Raw genomic sequence first — 25,583 nt, forward strand, 5'->3', positions numbered from 1 at the left:
ATAGTGTCATAGAAACTCAAAAGTCCTGAGTGCCTAAGAGGATTTGAAGAGCTTCAACTGTAGAGCTGGTTCCCCATCTATTGGCTTCTAAACTACCACTAAAGGAATGTATTTATCATCTTAGTCAGAGAGCCCTTTGTTGAGTCCATTGGCTTGTCACTGTAGTGGGATCTGAGGTATAACAGAGCTAACATATCTCAGAATATTTATTCAGAAAAGGAACAGCATCAATAGCCTTGCCTGGATGAATATGCAAGAAAAATGGATTACTAAAAAATCTGTCTTATAGGATATTTCTTAAGTAAAAACTTTTACTTTACAAAGTATATTATTAAAGCAAAATGGGCAGCCCGGGTGGCTCAGCGGTTTAGCATCACCTTCAGTCCAGGGTGTGATCTTGGGAACCTGGTATCAAGTCCCATATCAGGCTCCCTGCATAGAGCCTACTTCTCCCTCTGCCTCTCCTTCTCTCTCTCTATCTCTCTCTCTCTCTGTCTCTCATGAATAAATAAAAAAATATAAAAAAATAAATAAAGTGAATTGTTATTATGTATTAGCACAGCTTAGTGGTTAAGAGGAGAGATCCTGGAGCTAGCCTATCCCAATTAGCTCTATCACTTATTAGATATATGATTGTCTTAGGTTGAGCTCCTGGGAAACAGGCTCTGAGGCAGAGATTTCCATGCAGGAGACTTATTGGAAGGAGCTCTTAGGATGAATACTCAGAATAAGAGAACACAACTGAGTGGAAGGATAAGTTAGAGTATGACATAGTTGCAACAGAGGCTTCAGCTGATCCCCATGGTTGCTCAGTAGCTGGAATGGTTTCAGAGATGTCCTGGATTAGGTAAGGGACACTGACGGTCAGCCCCCAACACACCTAGAATGAGAGCCTGGGTTCTGAAGTGCTGAGAAGCAACCTGCAGCATGACAGTAATTGAGGGCAAGTCACTTAATCTCTCTATCCCTTGGTTTCTTTTACTATAACATGGAAAAATAATGGTACCTCTCGTGTTGGGTTGTTATGAGGACAGATTAATATTTGCAAAGCATTGGGAACATCGTCTACCACATAGTGAGACCATATAAGTGACTGTTAAATAAATAATTGCCCAGTGGAAGTTTTCATGGAATATACTTTAACAAATAGATGGGGAGCTTTATAATTAGTCTATTAATTGTTTCTATGGTGACAGTCACTCTGAAAGTGCTTTTAAATGTTGGAAAATTCAATTAACTGAACAGCTAATTCTTTAAAGATTTATTTATTTATTTATGATAGACATAGAGAGAGAGAGGCAGAGACACAGGCAGAGGGAGAAGCAGGCTCCACGCCGGGAGCCCGACGTGGGATCCCATCCCGGGACTCCAGGATCGCGCCCTGGCAAAGGCAGGCGCCAAACCGCCGAGCCACCCAGGGATCCCTGAACAGCTAATTCTCACACAGTTCAGAAGTTCTCCATGAAAATCTTAAGTATTCATTTGCTTGGAAACAGCTTTTCAGCAATCATGCATATACAGTTCAGCTCAGGCTTTATTCAAATTATTATTACTTTGAATTGCTGAAAGATGACTAACAGGGCTACAATTCCTGACAGGTGCTGAACTAAATATCTTACATGCATTTCTCATTACAACCACTTTAGGAGATAAATACTGTATTACTATTACCTCTGTCTACAGATGGGAAACTGAGACTCAGAAGGGTTTGCAAGACTCCAAAGTCTTGACACTTAACCACTGCATCCTCCCATATAAGTCACCACATACTCAGCTGTTCCAAGTATTTGAAATATCTGTTTGATTTCTTAAGCACTGCAATCAAAGAAAATGTAGGCTACCAGTTACCCTTCGTAAAGATTCATAAATAACCCAACAGTATCATTTTGCAACTTGTTAACGGAACATTCAAGTCTCCCATCTTAGACAATAAATAGATATTAAAATGTTAAACCTAACTCACACTCATATGGTGGATGTCAGCTCACTTGGTATTCTAGAAGCATTATATAAAAAGATACATTTTGTATTAAATTACATATTTAGTAGGAGGATATGTATATCATGGCATCGAAAATAGACTCAGCACTTTCTAATCATAGTATCTCGCACAGTCTCACCCTTCAAAAAGCTGATCCTTTAAAAACAGCCTATATAGTCCCTAATCTACTAATTCATAGTTACTTGTAGTTCTACCCCAAGTCAGCAGTTGTGTCTGCCCGTTGAGAAACCTAATCAATAACTGAAGCTCCATAACTGCTAATGCTTAACCTATGTACCCCTTGACAATTCTATCACTGAATCTCAATGTTTGAAATCCCAACTGAGCTAAAGTTTTAGCAGGTCAGCCTGACATACAAAGTCAGGTTAAATCAGGTAAAAGAAGACAAGAACATTCCCGATATTGGACATGTCTGTTTTCAAAACAGAACATGTTGTGGTGCTATCTCACCTTAGTCTACCATTCTTCCCACCGCATCACCCCACCTCCAATTTGTTTAGGTACTAGACTGAGATATGTTGAGCTCAGGAAGGGTCAGCTCCAACCCTAGCTTAACCTCCAGAAGATGCTAATCAAATTCCTTTGGACAGAGCTTCTTTCCCCAATACAAAGGCAAAGCCCTTGCTAAGAGGAAACCTTTTGTTTCTACTTGCTTCTTCCTATTCTGATGTTTCTGTAAATGTCACAGCTCTCTTTGGATATAAATGCAACAACCAAGAGAATTACAGAGATGCCAGCTCTGCCCGCACCTACACTATCTAATGCCAGACTATTTAAGCCCAAATAAAAGTGATTAGTTTGTCCAAACACATTGCTGATGGACACAGTGTCCTTGCACTTCTCTCCATCTTTTCTTTTTCACTCCTATGGCCCAACCTTCTGTCAGCTGCCTTTTACATGGTCACAGGTAATCCCATTGGAATCTGGTTCCCTAAGATTTTTTGAATGTTGAAACCAAAAAAATATATTTCCATTATTATGACTATGTTAATATTCTATATTAATATTATGACTACATTAATATTCTAGTAGACCCAAGTAGTGGGATATAATTACATATACCTTGTAATTACACCTGAGGCACTCAAAGGAAAATGTCAAGTTCAAGTAAATTCTCTTCCCTTATATTCCATCAATAGCTCAAAATATGAGTCAACTACATATTTGGAGTATTTACTGCTCATACAGTATTTTTTTAAAAAATTTTTCCTAGAGTTTCTGATTGCTTTTGTTTCCTCTTTGAGAAAATAAACATATGCCTTCTTTACCGTATCCTCAATATCTTCCAGATTCTTACTCCTTATTGGAATCTAGTGCCCTTTTTCCTTGAAATCTGCCACTTTTTTAAAAAAAAGATTTTATTTATTTATTCATGAGAGATACAGAGAGAGAGAGGCAGAGACCCAGGCAGAGGGAGAAGCAGGCTCCACACAGCGAGTCTGATATGGGACTCGATCCAGGGACTCCAGGATCACGCCCTGGGCGGAAGGCAGGTGCTAAACCGCCAAGCCACCCAGGAATCCTGAAATCTGCTACTTTCTATTCCAATTTGGTTTATTAATATTTGGACCATGACTTTCTTGTACAACTTTTATTTTTCCAGAATTTCCGAATTGCCCTTTATTCAATGTCCTCATCTTTTACTCAAGTTTTTCAAATTTCCAGTCATTTTAGCCATTCCATGGGATACTTTTTCTATGTCCTTTCCCAAAGTCTTCCACTCTTCTACTTTAGATTTGATTGGTTGTTCTCTATGCCTGATGCACACCTATTATTCTGGGACTTTACTATTCAACAAGGTTGGGTTGATTGTTTTTTGTGACTTTCTTTCTCACTTGACTCATTTGAGGTATATTCTTGCCTAAGAATATACCTATTCTATATCCTAGCCTAAGAACAGCTAATTGGGAAGGTAAACCTTTTGGAATTTCTTGGTTTCTAAATATTTCATTCTGCCTTACACTTTATTAATAGGCTAGTGCATCTAGAAAGTTTAAAATCGGGACACCTGCGTGGCTCAGTGGTTGAGTGTCTGTCTTTGACTCAGGGCATGATCCCTGGGTTCTGGGATCAAGTTCCGCATTGGGCCCCCCACAGGGAGCCTGCTTCTCCCTCTGCCTGTGTCCCTGCCTCTCTCTCTGCTTCTCGTGAATAAATAAAGTCTTTTAAAAAATAGGAAGTTTAAAATCATTTTCCTCCAGAAATTTTTACAACATTGCACTATATCTTGTAGCATCCAATTTTGCTGTTGAAAGGATTGTAATCTTTGTTTTTTCAGTATGTGGCCTCTTTTTATGGACAATTTTAAGATATTTTTATTCTTGCATTTTGAAGTTTTTATTCTTAGTTATTTGAAATTCCACAATGTTACGTGTATATAATTATTTATTGTTCTGCCCATTCAGATTTATATATGGAGATGTGTATCTACCTTCATTTCTGAAAAGATTTATTTTATAGATGAATACCTCGTGCCTTTTCCTACACATTCTTTTTGATTCTCTATTTGAGGATATTTTATAAACTTTATGTTCCAACTATTCTGTAATTTGTAAAAAAAAAACATTGGGAATGGTACTTTAAATCTCCAAGTGTTCTCTTATTCTTTGTTTTCTTTCAAATGATCCTGTTCAAATTTTGTATAGATAGTGTTTTTTCAAGCATAAAGCAAATTACAATTATTTTTTTAAGTTCTCTTCTAGTCTTTGAAATACTTGTTTTCATAGGATTAATTTTTTTCTATTAATATTTGTCTTTCTCAATAATGCTTGAAGGATTTCCTCAAATGTATTGTGATTCTTATTGTTCATACATAACTCCACATTTTAGAATGAGAAAAAAATATTGGACAGGGAACTTTTTGCCTATGGGTGAGTTTTGTTGACTCTCAGGCCTTGCCTCAGTGTACTGAAGGGTAATTCTTCATTAATGTCAGATGAGGATGGTTTAAAAACAAACAAACAAACAAACAAGTGTTCCCACTTTTTCCCAAGGCAATTTGTTCAATTATCTTAAGAACTCTCTGATTTTTTTTTTTAACCTAAAGATAAAAGCTAGGCATCAGGCTGATCGACAGGCAGAGGTAGGAGAGGGAGTGCTACATATATACACATACATCCTGTAAATACCCATTCTCAGCCCGCCCACTTCCCATTCCCATCCCTGACCCTACCTGCAATGTCTGAGTCTGGGACTTACTGAGATTCTCTTGGCCATCCATGGCCTTGACTGCATCCTCCTCTGTACATGTTTTAAGCTGCAGCTTCCTGCAGTCTGCTTTATCATCCAAACATGTACTTGCCTTCATCATTAGAATCTGGGGCTGTCTCTGGTCTACCTGTGCCACATTCTGTAACTTTTTTTTATTCCTTTACCATCATCTAAATGGAGTCTTGAAGAAATCTCAGTTTACCAATTTGTATAGAAGTCAATTTTATATTAAAAAAAGAAGAAAACTATCCTGGAGGCAGAATAAGGAGTATATATTTTCAACAGGCAAGACATGTAATCAATGTAATCATTTCAATATAAAACCAATACATTTGACTTTAAGATTTGTGGTATCCTTGCATCTGTACTAAATAGTCTGATTTTTTTTTTTAAGCTGGGCTTGAACTCACAAGTTCAAGGTCAAGAGCTGAGCCACCCAGGTGCCCTCTAAATAGCCTGATTCTTAAATTCTTAAGTATATTTTATAGTTGTAAAAATATCTTCTCTCTTCCTACCAGGTTGAAGCTATTAATTCTTGCTAACTCAGTTTCCTATCAGTAACTTTCTCTGTTATTTCTCAGGTCCTATGTTCTGAGAAAGCCACAGATGACCAAGCTTAACCTATTCAAGCATTTTGAATAAAATAAGTGTAAATAGATTCCATGGGAGGATTTGAGTTCTTCTTTCGGAACTATGGTGTTCCAGCTGTGGTACCTAGACCTTGAGACACATAGCTTGGTAGTTCAGAGGCCTCAGCACTTTACTTCCCTATTCTCAGGTAGGTCAAGCAGGTGAAGTTACATAATGAGGAGCTGCTGAAGTGCCCCTTTTCCCCCCATAACATAAATACAATTTGATCCTAATTTCTTGACTTAGTTATTGTTATACATGACAATATTTAGACTTCTCTATGGGTACATTGAAATATTAATCAGATTCTTCCATATTATTATGTATTCTGAGTGTGGCTTCTGTGCTTCTTCCAGCTCAGGAATAAGATCCAAACCCCATTTTCGACACCACTACCACTATCAGAGCTATTGCCTCTATATTCAATTGCCAGGTTGAAAGATTGTTCTAGTCAATGTCTCTGTCTCATTACCTTTTTTTTTCAGTGTACTTTTTACTGCTACCAATGGTTCCTTCTTATCCCCTTCATTTGTTCCCTGCCTGCCTCAACCAACCACCATTCTCTGATTATAACTTGGGGCTGAACTGAAGTTTCCTGGAGAATTGTAAATAATACATGGAAGCCTGGTTAGGTCCAGCAGGAAGAAGTATGTTATGTATCTTCTGAGGAGTACCATACCAAGATTTTGTTCATTTGAATAATTCTTTTTAACAAGTGCTCAATGCTTAGCAATTTTCTAAGATTTAATTATTTTGGATAGAGAGCAAGCAAGAGAGAGAGAGAGAGAGAGAGCATGAGCAGGGGGAGGTGCAGAGGGAGAGAGAATCTCAAGCAGACTCTGCACTGAGCACAGAGGCTAATGCTGAGCTCGATCTCACAACCCTGAGATCATGACCTGAGCCACAACCAAGAGTTGGACACTTAACCAACTGTACCACACAGCCCGCATGACTGTATGTATCATCTTGGTTTCAAGAAAATGGCATTTTATACTTCACTAACTTTATTTTTTTTTTTAATTTTTATTTATTTATGATAGTCACACACAGAGAGAGAGAGAGAGAGGCAGAGACACAGGCAGAGGGAGAAGCAGGCTCCATGCACCGGGAGCCCGACGTGGGATTCGATCCCAGGTCTCCAGGATCGCGCCCTGGGCCAAAGGCAGGCGCCAACCACTGTGCCACCCAGGGATCCCCTTCACTAACTTTATAAAAAAAGAATAACAACACTACTTTTTCAATGAAACATCCCATTGCGTTTTCAAAAATTTTATTTAAATTCTAGTTAGTTAACATACAGTGCAATATTGGTTTCTGGAGTCAAATTCAGTGGTTCATCATTTATATACAACACTCATATTTAGTGGCTCATCACAAGTACCTTCTTTAATATCTTTCAACCATAGCCTGCCCCTCACCCACCTTCCTCCATCAACCCTCAGTTTGTTCTCTATCATTAAGAGTCTGTTATGGCTTATTAACCTCTCTCCTTTTTTCTTTCCCCCTTTCCCATACTTTCACCTGTTTTCTTTCTTAAATTCCACATATGTGTGAGATCATATGGCATCTGTATCTCTCTGACTTATTTCACTTAGTATAATATGCTCTGGCTCCATCCACGTTATTGCAAATGGCAAGATTTCATTTTTTGATAATTGACTAATATTCCATTGTATAGCTATACCACATTTACTTTATCTGTTTATCAGTTATTATTCCACTGTTCTTAGTTGGACATTTTTTTTTTTGCTTTGAATCCTTGCATCTTGCATGATACTACTTCATCAATACTTGAATAGATAATTCTTACAATCTCTTATTTCATGTAATTTGGCCACTTATTTTATCCTCCTACCTGGAGTTTTAAAAAGCCATCTGAAGTCAGAGACTCTAATTTACTCAAATCTTTGTATTTCCTATAACACCCAAAGAGTAAAATAATAGGCACTTTATAATTATTTGAAGAGTTGAACAGAAGCACTAGACACTCATAAATGCATAAAGTTACTTTATTTTAAGTATACATTTAATTTTGAAAAATATAAATGCTAAAATATCTCATCTTCTTCATCTCTTAATTCCATAAAAGTCACAATAGAAAGCTTCATAAAACTGTAAAATACTATAATATTATAGGAATTTTAGGTTTTATATTGGAAAAAAATTATTAGTAATATATTGAAATGTTTTCTGTTCTTTATCTTTGTTCCACCATGTTGATCTACTTCATTTAAAATAAAAAGATGCATCATTTCTCCAAAGTTAATAAAGACTTAAGAGAATAAAAATAAGAATATCTGAAAGTGCGTATTAATTCTGAAAAGTAAGGTGTACAGATATGTACCAGCCATGAAAATGGCTAAAAAGAGGCCACTATTCACTCTTTTCACATTGTGGGACTGGGACAAAGTTAACTTCTGGCTCTAAAAGTTTCACTGGATGACTTTAGCCCTGAGTTGCAATGATCTGCCTGGGAAACAGAATTCAGGATTTTTGTATGTACCCATAGAGCACAGAGAAATGAGCTAAGAAATAGGTCATATCAAAATTTCCAGTCAAAATGCAACTTGACTGTTAGCATCTATCATACAACATTTTTATTTCAGGCTGCAATGAAGCTCAATGAAATCATCATTTGAAAACTCCCAAGGTCCTTCAGACAGTCAAGTGCTATAAAATATCATTTGATTGTATTCAGCCACTTGGTGCCACTGGGCTTTATGCTCATGCTGTGAATGGTGGATGTGAAATATCATGGAATAAATAAGAAAATATCAAGTGCCTGCACCAAAATCATTAAGTGGTATGAAAAGAATTGAAGAAAGCTTTGTCCCATCCCTGAACAATGTCAACCTCTGTAATACAACTCAAATGGTTTTGTTTTGTTTTTAAAGGATAGTCAGCAGTCAATACATTTCAAGTACTTTAACACAGTTTAAAAAAAAGAACTAAAAACTCGGAAGACAATCATTCTCTGCATTAAACAGCAATATAGAGCTGATAAAAGATTTACTCTGTGTGTGGGTTGGTGCATGTGCATGACATTTACACAAATTCTACTCACAGCAGATAATCACTTCTCCTCACCCCCTACTCTTTGAGGTGGGGGCTGATTAGAGAGGGTTTATGTTTTGGGGTTTTTTTTGTACATCTTTAAGCCTCCATCTTCCACCCCCTACTCCACTGCTTGACTGGAAGAAGAGGCAGGATCACCACTGTGCATGGTAGAGAAAATAGTTAGGATTCCACGTAACTGTCTCACACAGTAGAAAAGAGTGATCTTTATCAAGGAAAACAGTGTCTCCAAGAGATTTTCTTTCAAATGCAAAACCTACGGCCTTTATGCTCCTTTGATAAGGTCAACTCTTGGCCTACTGATCTCTTCAACAGTAAGTTTGTATAATCACAGGACTCCTTCTTGACAGCTTGGGAGTGTACACTTAGTCTTGTTCTTCTAACAACTTGAATATTTCATGTCTCTGTATTCACATCAGGGAAAGAGACTGAGTAAAAAAAAAAATTGCCATTGTACTGTATTCTGTGCGTCCAGTTTACATAGAAACAAAACCATCAAAAAAATCTAGTTAGTTCTCAGAAAATGAGTAAATTCAGTTAGAATACAGATAATTTATTTGGTGGCTCTGTATGGACTTCAGATTTTGTTTGCTTGTTTGGTAACTACTTCTGTTCCTCTGAAAGTAATGATTTTTTAAAACCTTTTTTTAAAATGGGTTCCAAAATATTGAAAAGGTATGATATTAACTGTTACTTTTAGCAAATGGAAGGTGCTGTTCTGCATTCATATCATGAATTTCAACCTTTTGTCACAGAATATGGATCATCAGTGGAGGTGCAGGTAACTTTTAGATCTACTCAAAGGCTGAAATATTGAGTTAAGTTCCTTTAGGAATTCTTTGAAAGAGATGGAGAGAGGCACAAATCCTCAAATATTTGATTCATGATCAGAAAAATAAAGTATTACATCTAGGGCTTTTATAAAAGTGAACAAAAATGTCTTTAATTTAACAAGATCATAGGTTAGACTAAACTTATTATGTGTGGCTCTTAGACATTTTATTGATGCTTCCCTTGGTAAAGAAAAAGAAAAAGACTTCTTATAGTTTTATATTATGAAAAAACAAGACTATATAATCATTTTAAGGATAGCATTAAGTACAAATTTGATGCCAAAACTTGGCATGTGAGGTTTTAACAAATAACATGTAATTTGCTGCTTTCATTTTAATGAAAAAATTGCAGGTCATTTATATCTAATTTGTATAAAATTTAAAGCTTTAAGATTATCAGATACTATAAAAGTAACAGCTAATTTAGGATAATAAAATTTTTATAATCAAAATGTTAAGAGGACAGAATTATAATTTAATTAATGTAAGAATGAGTAGGAGTTACTATGTGCATATTATGAAACCAAAATACATGGTTTCATCCTGCTTCTGGTATTCCTCCAACAATCTGTTTTAGTTATATATATTTAGTTTAGATATACTACAAATATGTCTATATAAATCCAAAATCATGGCTTTAGCATTTAAAATGTTTTTAATGCAGATTCATAATACATAATGCAGTCTATTAAAAACATTACATTTAAATAACATGCTAAATTTGGTTAATAAAGGCTTAATTTTCTTTTTTTTCTAATCTTCAATATGGTGCTTTGAAATACATGTACACACATATGTATAAATATTCTAAATGTCCCAATCATAAGGAATAATTGCCTTTCCATCCTAAAACCATGTGTGAGCATTGTTAAAATGTGTGTGTGTATATATATACACACACATATATATATACCTCATATACCTCTGCAGATCTATCTGCATTCTCATAAACACTGTATAGAGGTGTAAATTATCTATTAATATTCCTATGGGTTTTGTATTATAAATATGAGCTCTTGGATCAATGACGGTATCTGCCAATAAAATATATTTACCCTCATTTACATAATAGTAAGTCCCTTAGACCTCTGATAATTTTTCATACATGGTTTGGGTTTTATGAAAACTGACACAAGAGGCTGGATAACTTTGCCCATTGCCTACCTTCACTCTGTCTCTTTCCAACTTTGCACATATGTACACCAGCCACACACAGAGTATGTACACAAACACAAATATTTCAAAATGAAAAAAAAAAAATCTAACAATACTGCATAGGACATCGACATGGTAATACAATCAGCATCTATGCCCGGATATTACTATTATCAAAACATCAGTTATTCTCATTACATAGGAGCTTCTCCTTCTCCCCCAATCTCTTCATAGAACAGCAAATTTCTTTTAAAGAAAGGGAAAAATAGATGCTTAGAAACATGGTGTTTTTAATCTGATCCAGCCCTCTGGCTTACTCTAGAGATCGTGTATTTGTGTGTGTGTATTTGTGTGTAAAAATCACATTATATACAATACAATTTTTACAGAAAGCCTGGCAGCTACAAATAAGAGGTAGAACTACTCAAAACTATGTTTCCTGCTGCAGGAAAAAATTCATTTTCTTTACAGTAATTAAAAAAAAGTTAAAAAATTGACAAAAAATAAGTTGCAGGTTAGGCCCCATAATTTAAACAACAAAATCTACGAAGAAAATATTCTTCAATGTACTTAACAGGTAAGTTCATTAAAGGGTTAAAAAAAGTTGCATAGGAAAAAAGGGATATTCCAGCACTTGCTACAATGATGGCAATAGTTTCTCTACAGGGAGTAAAGTACCTTTAGTTTTTCTTCTTTTGATAACTCTACAATTAGGGCTTACAAGCGAGAGCAAGGTAGCATAGCAGCACTTTTTCCAGTCCTGGAGAGCTCCACAAGCAAGAAGGGGCGCTGCCTGGTGGTCAGGGCTTGTTCTCCCAGACAGACATACAAGCCAGAAGCACAGCTCCAAAGCCAAAGTTGTAAGTTCCTTCAATATTTTAATAAAAGGTGTTACAAAATCCTTAATACTTTTGCCCTCTGCTCAATAAAGGAAAAGGACAGGGTCTGTGCGTGTCTTGAGCGACAAAGGAATTTGGTTGTCAGAGGAACATCTGAAAATATGAAAGGAAAAGGGGATTCTTCTGATATGTTTTAAGGAACAGTGCACTATTGTCTTGATTTTACCTATGCAAGAGAGAAGCAGAGTGAGTGCTATATTATTTGGCCAATGATCAAAAACCAAAACAAAACAAAAATTAAAAAATAAACAACTAGACAAAACCCAAGAATGTTAACAACAAAAACAGTCTTTTAAGAAAGACAAACAGGTTACAATGTAGTTTCTGTTCCCTTGCTCCTCCAGAAATAATCATTGTCTTCAGGCTCAAGTTCTATCCTAATTTGAGGCACAACTTTTACCGGAGTTCTAGGAGGACTAGAGGAAAAAGAGAAAAAAGAAGAGAAAAGAAATAGTAAGTAAATCAGATTCTCTTTCTTGCCTGTCAAATGTATATGCATTATACAGAAGCTGAACACGTCCTCTGTTCTTTTAAATACTTATCTACTCTCCTTGTACTAAAAACAAATATTTTTAAATGGGATGAATGTACAAAATAGATATTCAAGTAAAAATTTCATACCTAGATTTAAAAAAACCCACCACCACAAAAATCAAGAAGGAGGACTGCCAGGTAGGTGATACTGTCAGAAATTAAAAGACTAACAGATGTACATGAAGAAAATGTTCAGAGATTTTGCTTTTTGGAAGATTAAGGAGGATGTCAAATGTCTAGAACCGTGTTAAAATGAGGGAGAAAACTACTGGAGAGCTGCCAGAAAACAGTGATTATCCCTTAAGTCAGAAATGATAAAAGCAAACGTTGATCCTGGGCTTTACCTTAATGATACTGAAAGTTTCTATTACTTCTAAGTATAGTAGGTCTTTTCAAATATGTTCTACATAAAAGCTGGGGTGAGGTCTGGGGATTGGGTAACTAATTTAAGATAGCTTGTAGACAGGAAGGAAAACAAGGTGTTCTGCCAATAATCCGCCATGGACTACATTTCTGTGGGGCAATCATCCCACAGAGCAATGTAAAACACGGAGCTGTCCTTTACCTTGGCATACCGAGTGACTGAAGGAAAGGAATTTTATCAGCATGATGTGTGGCGTTCAAGGAATGTTGGTGATCTTTCTCCTGGAAAAGAAAAATTTCTTTAAATCAGAAACTGCCCTTTGGTAATGAATAAAATTAGAGTAAAAATAAAAATGTTCATAAAAATTGATGCATTACAATTGGAAAGAGAGAGACAAATTTAGACAAGTTCTTTTTTCTTTTTCTAAAAAAAAATTTATTTATTTATCTGAGAGACAGAGTATATGCAAGCAGGGGGAGGACCAGAGGGAGAGACAAGCAGACACTGGCTGAGCGCAGAGCGAGGCTCGATCTTACAGCCCTGAGATCATGACCTGACCCCAAATCAAGAGTCAGATGCTCAACTGACTGAGCCACCCAGGGGCCCCTAGATAATTTCAAGAGACATTGTATTAAGCTAAGAAACTAAGTAATATGATGAAGATAAAAATCTGTTAGCTTCATTTTTTCTAGGTGTTCTGGGATGGACCACTTTGTTTTTATCCGTGAAAGGCTAGTAGGCCAATCAATTTTAGAGGATCTACTCAATATCCTAAGTCTTGCCCTTGGATTTCCTTTCATTTTTAGCATCTACAGTTTTGTCCTGCTGTTATTCGTGAGGGAGAAAGAGATTGAGAGGAACTTAATTATCCTGTACCTCTACTATTTTGTTCTTTCATGGATTATAAAAGATTAATATGACATTAGAAAAGATTTCAGTTAGAATGATCAAAGATATTTTGCTTAAGTAAATTGCTAATATTATGTCAATTTTCCATGTAACCTTCTAAGGGGCTTTTGAGAGAATGAATAACAACTAGCATTAAATAATTGATTTGCCATAAACTTTTTCCATGAACCTCAAATTCTAACTGGTGGTGCTTTTTTATTTTTTATTTTTTAAGTAGCCTTAAACTCTGCTTAGAAGGGCTATACCAGGTCATGATGCCAACAGAAGACATATGTGCTGTGTCCCTTTCGCAGTTTCGTTTTGCTATTCATGCTCTAGTGTTAATATAAGGAAAAATGAAGCCAGGATATGGTTTGAAGAGCTTGAATTCAAAAAAGAAGTATTAACTAAATCCTCCTGACAGAACTGAAAAGAAATGAACCTCAGTTACAAGTTATAGGTTACTGACTGGCACCAAAGCTGAGATTGCTTTGACTGTTCTTTAAACCCAGTGAGCCAACCTCTAAGATTACCCCTCAATGCTCCCTGAGCCTCCTGGTATCCATGTCCTTGTGTAACCCCTTCTCATATTGGACCAGGGTTGGTTTGTGTGTGACTCATGGAATATAGCAAAGAAGTGATAGCACATCACTTCTGAGATTCAGTTATAAAAGACAGCAGTTTCTATCTTGGTTTCTCTTTCTGTTCTCACTGGGGGAAACTACATCATGAGGGGGCCCTATGGGTATAGCCCTGCCCATAGGCCAGGGAACTGAACAACTGCTACCTTCTGTATGAACTTTGAAGCAGATCCCAGTTCCAGTTGTTTTCAAGCTTGGTCCCAGTCAAAAGGTCTCTCTCTGAGAGACCTGGAGACAGAATCACCTAAATCATGTGCTCCTAAATTCCTGAATGTCAGGAACTATATAAGATAATACATATTTGTTGTTTTAAGCTGTTATGTTTTGTGGTATTTTGTTACATAGCAACAGATAAGTAATACATCTATTTTTCATAAATAGTCATGCATTTCAAACTTTTCTTGGTAACCTCTTACTGAAGTTGAACTGGCATTGTCAAACAGAAATAAAAGTTTCTCAACTATCCTTTTCGCCATAATAGATTAGTACACTTTGAAGTGAGTCTGGATCTAAAAGAATATATTTTCTTCAAATGAGAACCCAAAGTGAAAGTAGTTTGGAAGCAATTGCTACTTGCTATTGGAAAAGCTTGAGATATTCACTACTACAGAGGTTTTCCCTTTTTCAAGTGGCCTGTTAACTCAATTACAGAAGAAAAGATATGTCAGAAACCATTACACCTTAGCCACCAAGCTATTGCCCAAAAAGACCAGTCCAGTTAAAAAGGTGTTTTTGAAACAGCAGAAAAGGAATAAAGAAATTAGGAAGAAACTGCGTATATTTTATAAGTAATACCTAAAAAGTTCTATTAATATTTTATTATTACTATTTTATTTATTTGTTATTTTTTAAAAAAGATTTTACCTATTTATTTGAGAGAGATATAGAGCAAGAGCATGTAAGCATGAGTGGGATGTGGGGCAGGGGAGCAGAGGGAGACAGCAAAGCAGTCTTCCCGCCAAGCAGGGAGTCCGACATGGGGTTCGATCGCCAGACTCCAGGATCATGACCTGAGCTGAAGGCAGACACTTAACTGAGCAACCCAGACACCCTATGATTGCTAATTTAATTAAAAATAATAATTATTCCAAATGCTGAATATGAAAATTGATTTACTGATTATTTAGAGGCTCATGATGCAATTTCTCTCTTGAGCTCATTTGGTCATTGGCTAAAGCAAACAGAAACAGACAGTGATGTAGTACTATAGGCTGCAATTCTAAATACCAGTGGGGGGGGGAGGGGTCAATTAAAAACATGGTTACGAGTTTAGCAATCGAAAGAAACTGGTGATAACTTGGATCAGAGAAAACACTACCAAACAAAAACTTAAAAGGTTATGGATCAAAGGAAGAAGAGTTAAGCTCAAGGAATGTAAAAATGAGACTTTATAGTAATTAAGTGTAAATCTCCAAATGGAAAAGCAGAAAAGAAAATAGAGGGAACGTTCATGTAAATGACAATTCTAAAGTTTTTTTCTCCGCACGTGCAAACCATATTTGAGCAGACATGCAAGAGGTTAGTTCTACTCACTGTCAGAAGGTTTGCTATCACTTAGGAAAGGTTGCTGTTCCATGATGTCCATTGGAATTTTAATACTTGGAACTTTTTCTGAGTATGGGCAGTCAGACTGTGAAAGAAATGTACAACAGTTTTTAGAAAGTTTTTACTATACAGCCCTCCCTACCCCCCATTATTGCTCAAGGCTATCATATTAGCATTTACACTAAGAAGGACTCTGATATAATCATTCTTACTTGCTAACTTTTCAAATTCTACACAATTTTTCTCACATTTGCTTTCCACGCTTCTGAGTTAATGAGATAAATCAATTAAAACTAGAAACACACCAAAGAGAGATCACTACAAATTAAAACAATTATAAGGCTTTCTATAAGCTGGATTCACAAACAGCAAACATTTATGGGTTTGCTGTAGGGTAAAGTGTATAATCTTGATGTGAAAGATTAAATTTAGGAAACTTCCTCAACTATAACATGGTCTTGAAATTCTTTTTTCGTTTATGCTTTCTGATTCCATGTCTGAGACTTTCCGTCAAAGACAGGTAGAAGACTAATATTCACTATCAAGGAGCCCTCGATGTACAGTTGAAAATAACTTACCCCCCCCCCTTACTTTAATACTGTATTAAAACTAGTTTACATTAAAGGTTCATTTCAATTTGCTTTTCCCAAAGATATCTGAAACTTAGCAAAACATGAGAAAAATAAAAATCAAAAGGAAGGTATAGGTATCTATGATTGTCATGTAAGCAGAGAAGAATCACAACCAGAATAAAATGACAAAATCAGGCTATTCATGGGGCTGTTTGAAAAAACAGGTCACCTAAGCCAAAACTATAGGGGATTTTCATAGGATTACCACCTTCCTTTTTTAAAGAATTCATTATATTGAATACAAGTCTATGTTTGGACCGAAAAGATCAAATCCATCCCTTAACTGAAAGTACCAAAGAATAGCCTTTAGCAAAAAGATGGGAGGGGAAAAAAAGAAAAAAGAACTAGAGGTCAAAGAAAATAAAGAAAAAATAAACCTTAACATACAGACTCTATATACATTGAAAATCTTTTAAGGTGAATCTGAAGAGAGTAATAAGCCACAAAATTATTTTAAAGGAATAAGATATTGCATTTATATTGAAAAAAATGAAGATGCCACATGCATGTACCTTTATGAGGATGCCAAGAAGGACAAATTTTAATCACAGTATTTCAAACATTTCCCCCAAATAATAGCATTTATAGATGAATAGGTTGGAAGCCAACCCTTAATCATAGCCTACCAGGCAAATCCAAAAATGACTGAGTGGCTCAAAATATTGGCAAGCCATAATTTTCACTATTTCTGCTCATTAAAGTTCTCTAACCACCATGCCCCTGTGTGGCTCTCTTTATACATGGACCCCAGCATCGTGATTACCAGCTGAACACTAGGAGAGCCACCCTCCAAATATAGAGCCCCCAAATAATGAGCTCAACACAGAGAACTTATTATACACATGTACTCTAAATTGCCTGCTTGAGTTCACTAAGACAAATACTTAAGCTTGTTTTTTTGAAGGGGGCTGGAGGAAGAAGAGAAAAAGGAAAAGAAAAAAAAACAAGTATCACACATTATCTTCAAGAAATCTGTTGGAAATACAGAGCTGGAAATGGTAGATATCATTAATGTAATTGTCTAAATAAAATACAATTTATTAAAAATTGAAACAAGAATTAGAAGAACTTCTCAGGAGCTCATTTGATCCAACTTTTCACACCAGAGAACACAAATTTAAAAATTCTCAATAGTTGATATTTTATTTTTTTTTCTTAAAAACTATTAGAGATGAGAATTCTATAATATTAGTTCATATATTAGCAATATGTAGTAAAGTTTAAGTTTGGTGTCCATGTACATAAACTGCCATACTTGTTTTGAAAATTCAAGATGAAATATTACTTTATTTATGTCAATATTTCAGCCATTCTTTTTTTCTCCTTTTTTCTTGAGTGGTCTAGAAATTAATTTCAAATTTTGATTTCTATTCAACACCTAAACATATCATTCTTTTTAACAGTGTACCCTAATCTGTATTGTAATTCAAACACAGCTTCTTTTTCTGTCATCCCTGGAAACATAAAATCTATACACCTGTTCTCACTGAAGATGGATGATGACAGTCACAAAAGCTCCGAGACTCTTTTTCTCTTTAGCTAAATGTACCTCATATATTTAGCCTCTTTTTATTGGATCAATTTATCTGAAATCCAATTTTGTCTGTTGCCTTCCCTCACTGTACTATTTCTAAATTCTCCACAAAGAATACAATCAGACAGCCTGACCAGCTGGAAATAACCAGACGGGCCTGGATTGGAGTTTTGGCTTTGCCACTATGGTTGTATACGCTTAGAAAAATGACTTAACATTTCTCAATCTAAATTTTCTCCTGTAAAATAGGAACAAAAACATGTACTATAAAGAGCTCTTATCAAAGTAAGGACAAGTATGCATGATCAATCAAAATGATCAAGTACAGAGTAGACACCAAAACCTAACTATACTCCCACTTTAAGCCTGTATACCAAGGGATCCAATTAGAATGGGGATACTGCACTGAGTAAAATCCACAACAAATCTTCACCTAGGAAATGTCACTTTGGCAGTCCTTTCAAAAGGCTACTGAGATAAACCCATGTGTGTATTAAATAATCCCAGCTGTTCCCCTAGTTCTGATTACAGAACCCTACTGGAGCACCTGTGAAATGGTCTCCTAAATTTAAAAAAAAAAAAAAAAAAAAAAAAAAAGGGCAATAATTTTATTTCTCAACTTAATCACCCAATTGCAGGAGGGTCACCTGGACTACAGAACTGACTACTACAATTATGTAAAAACAAAACAAAACAAAACAAAAACAAAAACCTAAGCTCCAATTGCCTTTTCTTTTCATTAAAGGGTTACAGAGAAATTACCTTAAATCATGGCAAAGTTCAATGTGAGGAGAAGTACAAGAGCAGAGAACTTTGGTTGAAAGCCTACTCCAATGAAAACATAGATCACAGGAGGTGAAGTCACAGGTATTTGTCCACATCAGGCTTAAAATTACATAAAACTGAATTATTATCTCAAATTTAAATCCTGGATTACCAATAGTGAACCAGATACAGTTATAACATTATGAAGCAAATTTCATTTTTATCCGAGATATGGGAAATTAGAGTTATTTAGATGTGGCGGGCCTTTTTTTTTTTTTTTTTTTTGGGAAGTCATTTTATCACTATTAGTATATTAACGGCTACAGAAAAACTTTGGAAAATATAAAGAACTAAAGAAAGAAAATGAAGGGCAAAGGAAGGTGAAGACTGACAGGTCACACAGCCAGGTGAATATTGTTGGAACTCAGCCATATATCTCACATAAAGGATTTTACACACACACACACACACACGTTTCACATATATTTTTTTTCACGTTTCTTTCTTTAGCTTTACTTTGGAATTTTGGAAAGTTCCTTACATCATCATTATCACTGTCCAGACTTCCTTTCTTCTTTTTCTTTTTCTTCTCATCTTCCTTCTTTTTCTTGTCCTTTTCTGGAATGACATCATCGAGGAAGCTGAGGTCATGTTGGGAGAAGAGGTAGTCCATGCCTTTTCTGACAGCTACAAGTGCCAAGATCTGAAAGGATAAATATAGAAAGTATGAAAGAAACAAAGTCAGATGAAGTCATAAGTATTGATACCACTCTATGAAAGGCAGTAGAAATCTATCATGTATAAGGCTAGAGTGTGATAGAACTCATCTTGCTTATATGGATTTATATTAGCTGGACCATAAACATTTTCTTTATGGGAAAAGTGGGTCATGAAAGTCTGAAGTAAAACTTACTTTGTTCACTGAAATGTATGATCACATTCAGTTAGAATGTCAACGTGAAATTATTTTTTAAACCATTTTCTTCCATGTCAGAATTTTAATAAAATGACTGAGAGTTTAAAGATAAAAAATAACAACCTGCATATGGTTTATAATTATTCAAAATTAAAACAGTATACGGGTTTTTGAAAAACAGGAAAATCTGTACAATGTACAATATGTTACATCTACAAAGAACTAACTTGTAATGAGGCAGTACTTGAGTATGCTAAAGACATTTATCTACGGAGCAACTTCCAGCACTACTACAACCAGAAAACATACAGTGTGTCAGAGGCTGTGCTAAACTCGTAGGCAGTATTTTCTCATTTATTCCCACCACAAACTCAGAAAGTAGATATTATGATCTCCATCTTACAACTGAGGAAATCAAGGCTTGGAGACTTAAGTATGTCATCCAAGATCACAAAGCCAGGTAAGGAAAAAAAATATAATAAAGGGCCCCAGCTGTCTGCCTCTAAAATCAGTATTCTTAAAATATATATCTTTGATTCTATGAATTGCCCTTGAAGAGTAACTTCTAAAGGTACATCCAAGATGCCTTTGCTCAAGAGTAAAATTAGTATGCACTAGGATATATAAGAGTCATGACTTTGTCTCAAATTAAACAGTTGTGTTTATCCTCATCATGCTCTATGTCCGTTTCTTCATCTCCTAGAGAAATTAACAACATCGGCCCTACTGATACGACATTATTGTTTTGTGATCAAGTAAGAGCTCTAGAAAGATAAAAAATACTTTATAAAGGGAATGCATTTTTAAATTATTATTTACCACAAGCAGTAAGTGATTTACTGGACATATTTCAATATTTACCCAGGTCTAAACTTTGTTTTCCTGTCTTTAGCAAAACTAATAGGTAGACTATATCAATAGGCAAATACGAGTCATTTCTCACACTCAGTGTGTTTTTCAGTAAGTGGATAGAGTTTAAGGGGAAAAAAAGGAGATAGAAGGGACGATCATAAAAAAGATATGACTCTACAAATATCACTAGTATTTTACATCATTCTTTTCCTGCTTCCTTGGAGAAAAAAATACAAACAACAAATATACATAAGATAAAATAATAACTCTGGCTAAGAGTAAGAGGAGTTTTATAAGGAATAAACTATGTCTGTATATGAAAATTCTGTTTCTAAAGCTGTGGGATAGACAGATAGACCTGAGGCTGGCTTGGTGACTTGCATCAAGTGTATGCATGTGCATTTTCTTGCACATGACCATAGACGTGGGAACCTTAAATTACAACTAATCAAATCAAAATTATTTGGCCAAAGCTGGAAAAAATGAGAACCACACAGAAAAGACACATGTGTCTTCTATATTACAATGACAAATGACATTGGTATGACTTCATAGGTAGGTTCAAATAAAGAAGTCCCTACCATGACTGGGAAAATGATAGCAGCCACAGTTGACTTGAGGATCCAGAGCAGAGCTAGACACAGCACCTGCAGGAAAGTGAACAGGTGGACTCTGCGCAGGGGCACATGGCGCAGGTAGATAAAGTCTGGCTGGTGCTTCAGGGGCATCAGCAGTAGCTTCAGACGATCCATGAACTGGGGAGGAAAGGAGATGAGAGGACAATTGTATTACTTCAAGAACTGATTACACAAACCCATTTCCACAATGCCTAACTAATGACCAGTGATTTATATTCTATAATTTAGGCAAGCAGTGTCCTTTGCAGAGGACCCTGGTCAGGGAACACAGGAATTTAGTCCAGCACAGTAAGAACATATTAGGAATCTTCCAAATCCTATTACTTTGCATAGAATATTATGCAGATATATGAGATATAGTGGCCACCAAAAATGAAGTCACAAAGCCAAATATAAATTCTAGGTATTCATCTCTTTTTTACTATCTGAGTCTCTTCCAGAGAGAGAATCTTATGAATAGTTTCACAATGAAGGAAAACCTTGGGCAGCCCCGGTGGCTCAGCGGTTTAGCGCTGCCTGCAGCCCGGGGCGTGATCCTGGAGACCCAGGATCAAGTCCCACATCGGGCTCCCTGCATGGAGCCTGCTTCTCCCTCTGCCTGTGTCTCTGCCTCTCTCTCTCTCTGTCTCTGTGTCTCTATGAATAAAGAAATAAAATCTTTAAAAAAATGAAGGAAAACCTCTAACTCATGTATCTTTCTCTGTTTCAGTCACCTTAACTGGAAGAAGAGAAGGTGCTACTTTAGACATTTCAGGGATGTTTCAAGGATACAAAGGAAGTATCCAATTTGAAAATGGGAATGCACTTATATTTTCATAAATTCCACATTTATCTGTGGCACGACTTAACTAATAACATTCAGCAATTCATTATCATTTCTTTTCAAAGAAAAGCCATATGACGATTACAATGAGTTTCAGAGTGTCCAACAACTAGATATTTGAATCTAGGAGAGGCTGTCACAGTGTTGTGCAGAAACAGGTACTAAACTGGCTGCCATGCCCCTCCGTGCCCAGGTGCCCTGCTTCAAAGATTAACTGCTGAGTTTACATGGATGATGAGAAGAATGATATTTAGGTAACTACCCTAGGATCTTTTAAATCAAAGATACTCAGTGAATATCTGCTGAATTGAATTATTAAGTAATAAGACTCTGGCATAATATCTCCGCTTTCTTTCCAAAGGAAAGGGAGAAATGTACAAAAAGCTAGACTACAACAGACAAGCTTCTTGGAAGCTGTTTCCTATGCAACAAACTTTCTTTCTCCCTCTAGGCCTATTTTTGACTGGAAGGGGTCTTGCTGTTTATAAAGATTGGGTTACAACATTTTTTGCTAAGTCAAATCTTGCCAAAAGGTCTAAAAGTGGGAGAGTCAACAGAAAAGGCAAGAGGGACAACAGCACTGCAGAATTTAAGAAATCACTGGCTGTGCCTTTAGCAAAGGATTTTTTCCCCCATCACTATGAAATGGCGATTTTTTGTCTTCTATTTAATTTAATAAACACGTGCTGAGCTCCAACCATTAGTGAAGCCCCTAGAACACATAAATCAAACTTCTGATCTAGACAGACCTCCTAAGGAAAAAAACCCAAAACAACAACGACAACAAAAAACTATTAGTTTGGGAGCCATATTAGTTTCATATTTTTTTCATTTAGAGGAAAAAGGAATATTTACAAAGTCAGGTAAAAATATTTTTTACATATTTGTACTGCCCAAAGTTTCACAGGCACAGTTAAGCCCCCATTCACATTCATCTAGTCCAATCCACCAACACTATCTTGTATTTTGTGACAAATATCCAAATGGTGAAGAATTTTACTCAGAGGGGACCTAAACAGGGGAAAAATAAAATAGCCTTTTCTGCTTTTGGGGGTCTGGCCACCTGCCCAGCTCTATCTGACTCTAAAACCAAATTAATCTAAATTCAATAAATGAAAGGCAAGGACTATTATGAAGGGGTTTAAATAAATTCTTATGATGGTCACAGAACATGCAGTCTTTTCCCATTAAAACATTAGTAAGTGCTAAATAAGGCTACAATTAACAAGGTGCCAGAAAGCAGCAGAAGTACTTCCAGTTTCCTGGTGCCAATTAAATTAAACCTCAATTGAAAGACAAAGTCCCTCACAAAGTTTTTCCTGGTGATTTTTTTTTTTTAAAGGGGCCGGTTCTACCCAAATTGTGAATAGCTGAAGTTTTGGACAAAAGTAGCACTAAACCACACTGACTTTATTCTTTTATTGGTGCAGAACTTTTGATCACTGATCTCAGCCATGTGAAAAGCAAATCAAATAATAGCCTGTTCTTAGTATAGTTTAAAGGCAAATGGATAAACAGTATCCTGAGGAACACCCTGAAAGGGTTTGATTTCCTTCTTGAGATGAAGGAAGGAAAGAAGGAAGGAGGGAAGGGAGGAAGGAGGAAGAAAGGATCATAGCTCTCACTTCCTTAGTTAAATGACCTTTAACAGATTATTTCAAGAATGGGTATATTTGACAGCGTTTGTTAGCACAAATTAATTTTGTTAATTAAATCATAAATAAGCAGAGAAAGTAGAAAACAAATGCTCTACCTATCTATCTATGACACAGTGCTATATATTCTTAGATGTACAATATAAAAAAATTCCACAATTCTATATGCTACTCAGTGCTCATCATGATAAGTGCACTCTTAATCTCCTTTCCTGGTTTCACCCATCCCCCCACCTACCTCCCCTCTGGCAACCATCTGTTTGTTTTCTGTAAATATACACATTTTAAAAATCCAGTAGTTAATGAGTAGCACTTTTTGCCAAAGATTTGTTACTGGACTACTCTTACTACTAGAAAAAAACCAAGACTATACTTAGACTGCTATGGAAAACTCACCTGTACACCGTTAAGGGACGCTACCCCCATATACAGAAACACGCCATAGAGTACAGGCATGGGGATAAACTAGAAAGAAAAAAAGGAGAAAGGTTAAAGACAACAATAATAAAAACAGTAATAAAGAAGGATAATTTAAATAAAGGCCAAATCTGAAAGTAAACAATAGGACATAATAATACAGGGACCTCTAATTAGTGGGCTTTACTCATCGCTGATAAACTTCTAAGCTATACTTGAAACAAGTGGAGGGAGACTTTCAACTTTTATTTGATGCCTGCATTTTTTTTAAAGCAATGAGCATGTATGACCTCAAAAAAATTTTTTTAATGGGGAAAAAAAGTTTGTTTCCCTTTCCCCAAAGGAATGATTATGTAAACCAGATGTTTGCAGGAACTGAGAGGTAGAGAAAGGTAGACAGTTGCTTCGCTCCTGAGACCAAGTTCCTTTCCAACAGTCTGTTGATTTCTTCCTTAATAATTTTTGCCAAATGATCTATCAGCTTGGTGTGTAAATGCCTCTTTCAATTAAGCAAACATGAAACGGCTGTCCCCTTTCTTCCTCTCAGGAATATTAAGAGGACTAACTAATGAGAACACTGCTTGAAAGGAGCATCGAGCATACGGAAGCAATTAATTACACACATGCAGTAGTACACATTTTTAAAAAGCGAATTAATACATTTTCATGAATTAATTAGCCAGAGTCTTTTACAATAATACAAAGTGTTTTAAGAATGGGGAAGTTCCAATGCAATGTTCCTTATGTTTTATCTATTCCTACACCTTTGAAATGTCCTTAGTACTCTAGAAACTAAGCAACTCAAGGATGATTCTGTTTCTGGGAAGGCTTTTATTTGAACAACAAAAGGTTCTCAAGCTTGGATTTTGAAAAGAAGTCCAAGTAATTTCAGTTTTCAAAAACCACAATCAATTAAGTTCAATCTTACCAAATCTACATAAAGGAGGCTTTGTAGCCAGGAAACAGTATGATTTCAGAGTAATTTTTAAAGAACTATGACATGTTTTAAATGAAACACAATTTCTATCAGTCTTTCCTTGGAATTACCTAAAACAGTTCTGTGTCTGAAATCCTGTGGTGACTACTGGAGAATCAGTAAATTCAAAATATGTCATGACTATCTCCAATTGTTATTGGCTAACTACAAGAATTGTTAAATTTATATGTAATACATATCTTCAGTCACATAAAATATCACATTCTTCTTCTAGAAAAAACTAGTAATTGTAACATAGCTAATTTGATCTTGACTTCAGAAAAAAATTATTGAACACTGAATGTTGAGAAGGTAGGAGGAACAACAGTAAGAGTGTTGGGGAAGCCAAGTGTGCTGTAATACCCTACAATCACCACAAAGAGGTGAGCACATCACATTCAAGCCACTTGAGTTTTGACACGTGCCTTTATTTCCTGTAGAATGTACATATTTCCATTCCTCTGTACAAATTGACCAAAATATAACCAACAAAGAAACCATCTCACTGCTTTAACTCATTTTTTAATTTTTAAAAATATCTTTTGCAGGCAAAGGCACTCTCATTTTTCTTTAATATATGATGATTCCTTTCTTGTCAT

General features: G+C 35.8%; 1 protein-coding gene across 16 annotated transcripts in view; it reads right to left on the reverse strand.

The window, feature by feature from the left end:
- Positions 1 to 7,835: 7,835 nt before the first annotated feature.
- Positions 7,836 to 25,583, reverse strand: part of SLC4A4 (solute carrier family 4 member 4) — a 424,139-nt gene continuing 406,391 nt past the window's right edge. For 11 of the 16 annotated variants that reach the window (XM_072748813.1, XM_072748814.1, XM_072748817.1 and 8 more), the window contains 6 exons: positions 23,988 to 24,056; positions 21,057 to 21,230; positions 19,249 to 19,410; positions 15,765 to 15,861; positions 12,904 to 12,983; positions 7,836 to 12,220 (listed from right to left, as the gene is read on the reverse strand). In XM_072748813.1, coding sequence (XP_072604914.1) covers positions 12,940 to 12,983; positions 15,765 to 15,861; positions 19,249 to 19,410; positions 21,057 to 21,230; positions 23,988 to 24,056 — 546 coding nt within the window. In that variant the 3' untranslated portion in view covers positions 7,836 to 12,220; positions 12,904 to 12,939. The remainder of the gene's footprint in view (positions 12,221 to 12,903; positions 12,984 to 15,764; positions 15,862 to 19,248; positions 19,411 to 21,056; positions 21,231 to 23,987; positions 24,057 to 25,583) is intronic. The other 5 variants (XM_072748806.1, XM_072748807.1, XM_072748812.1 and 2 more) reach the window with 1 other exon arrangement.

This window comes from Vulpes vulpes, chromosome 2, assembly GCF_048418805.1.
Source record: "Vulpes vulpes isolate BD-2025 chromosome 2, VulVul3, whole genome shotgun sequence".
NCBI lineage: Eukaryota > Metazoa > Chordata > Mammalia > Carnivora > Canidae > Vulpes > Vulpes vulpes.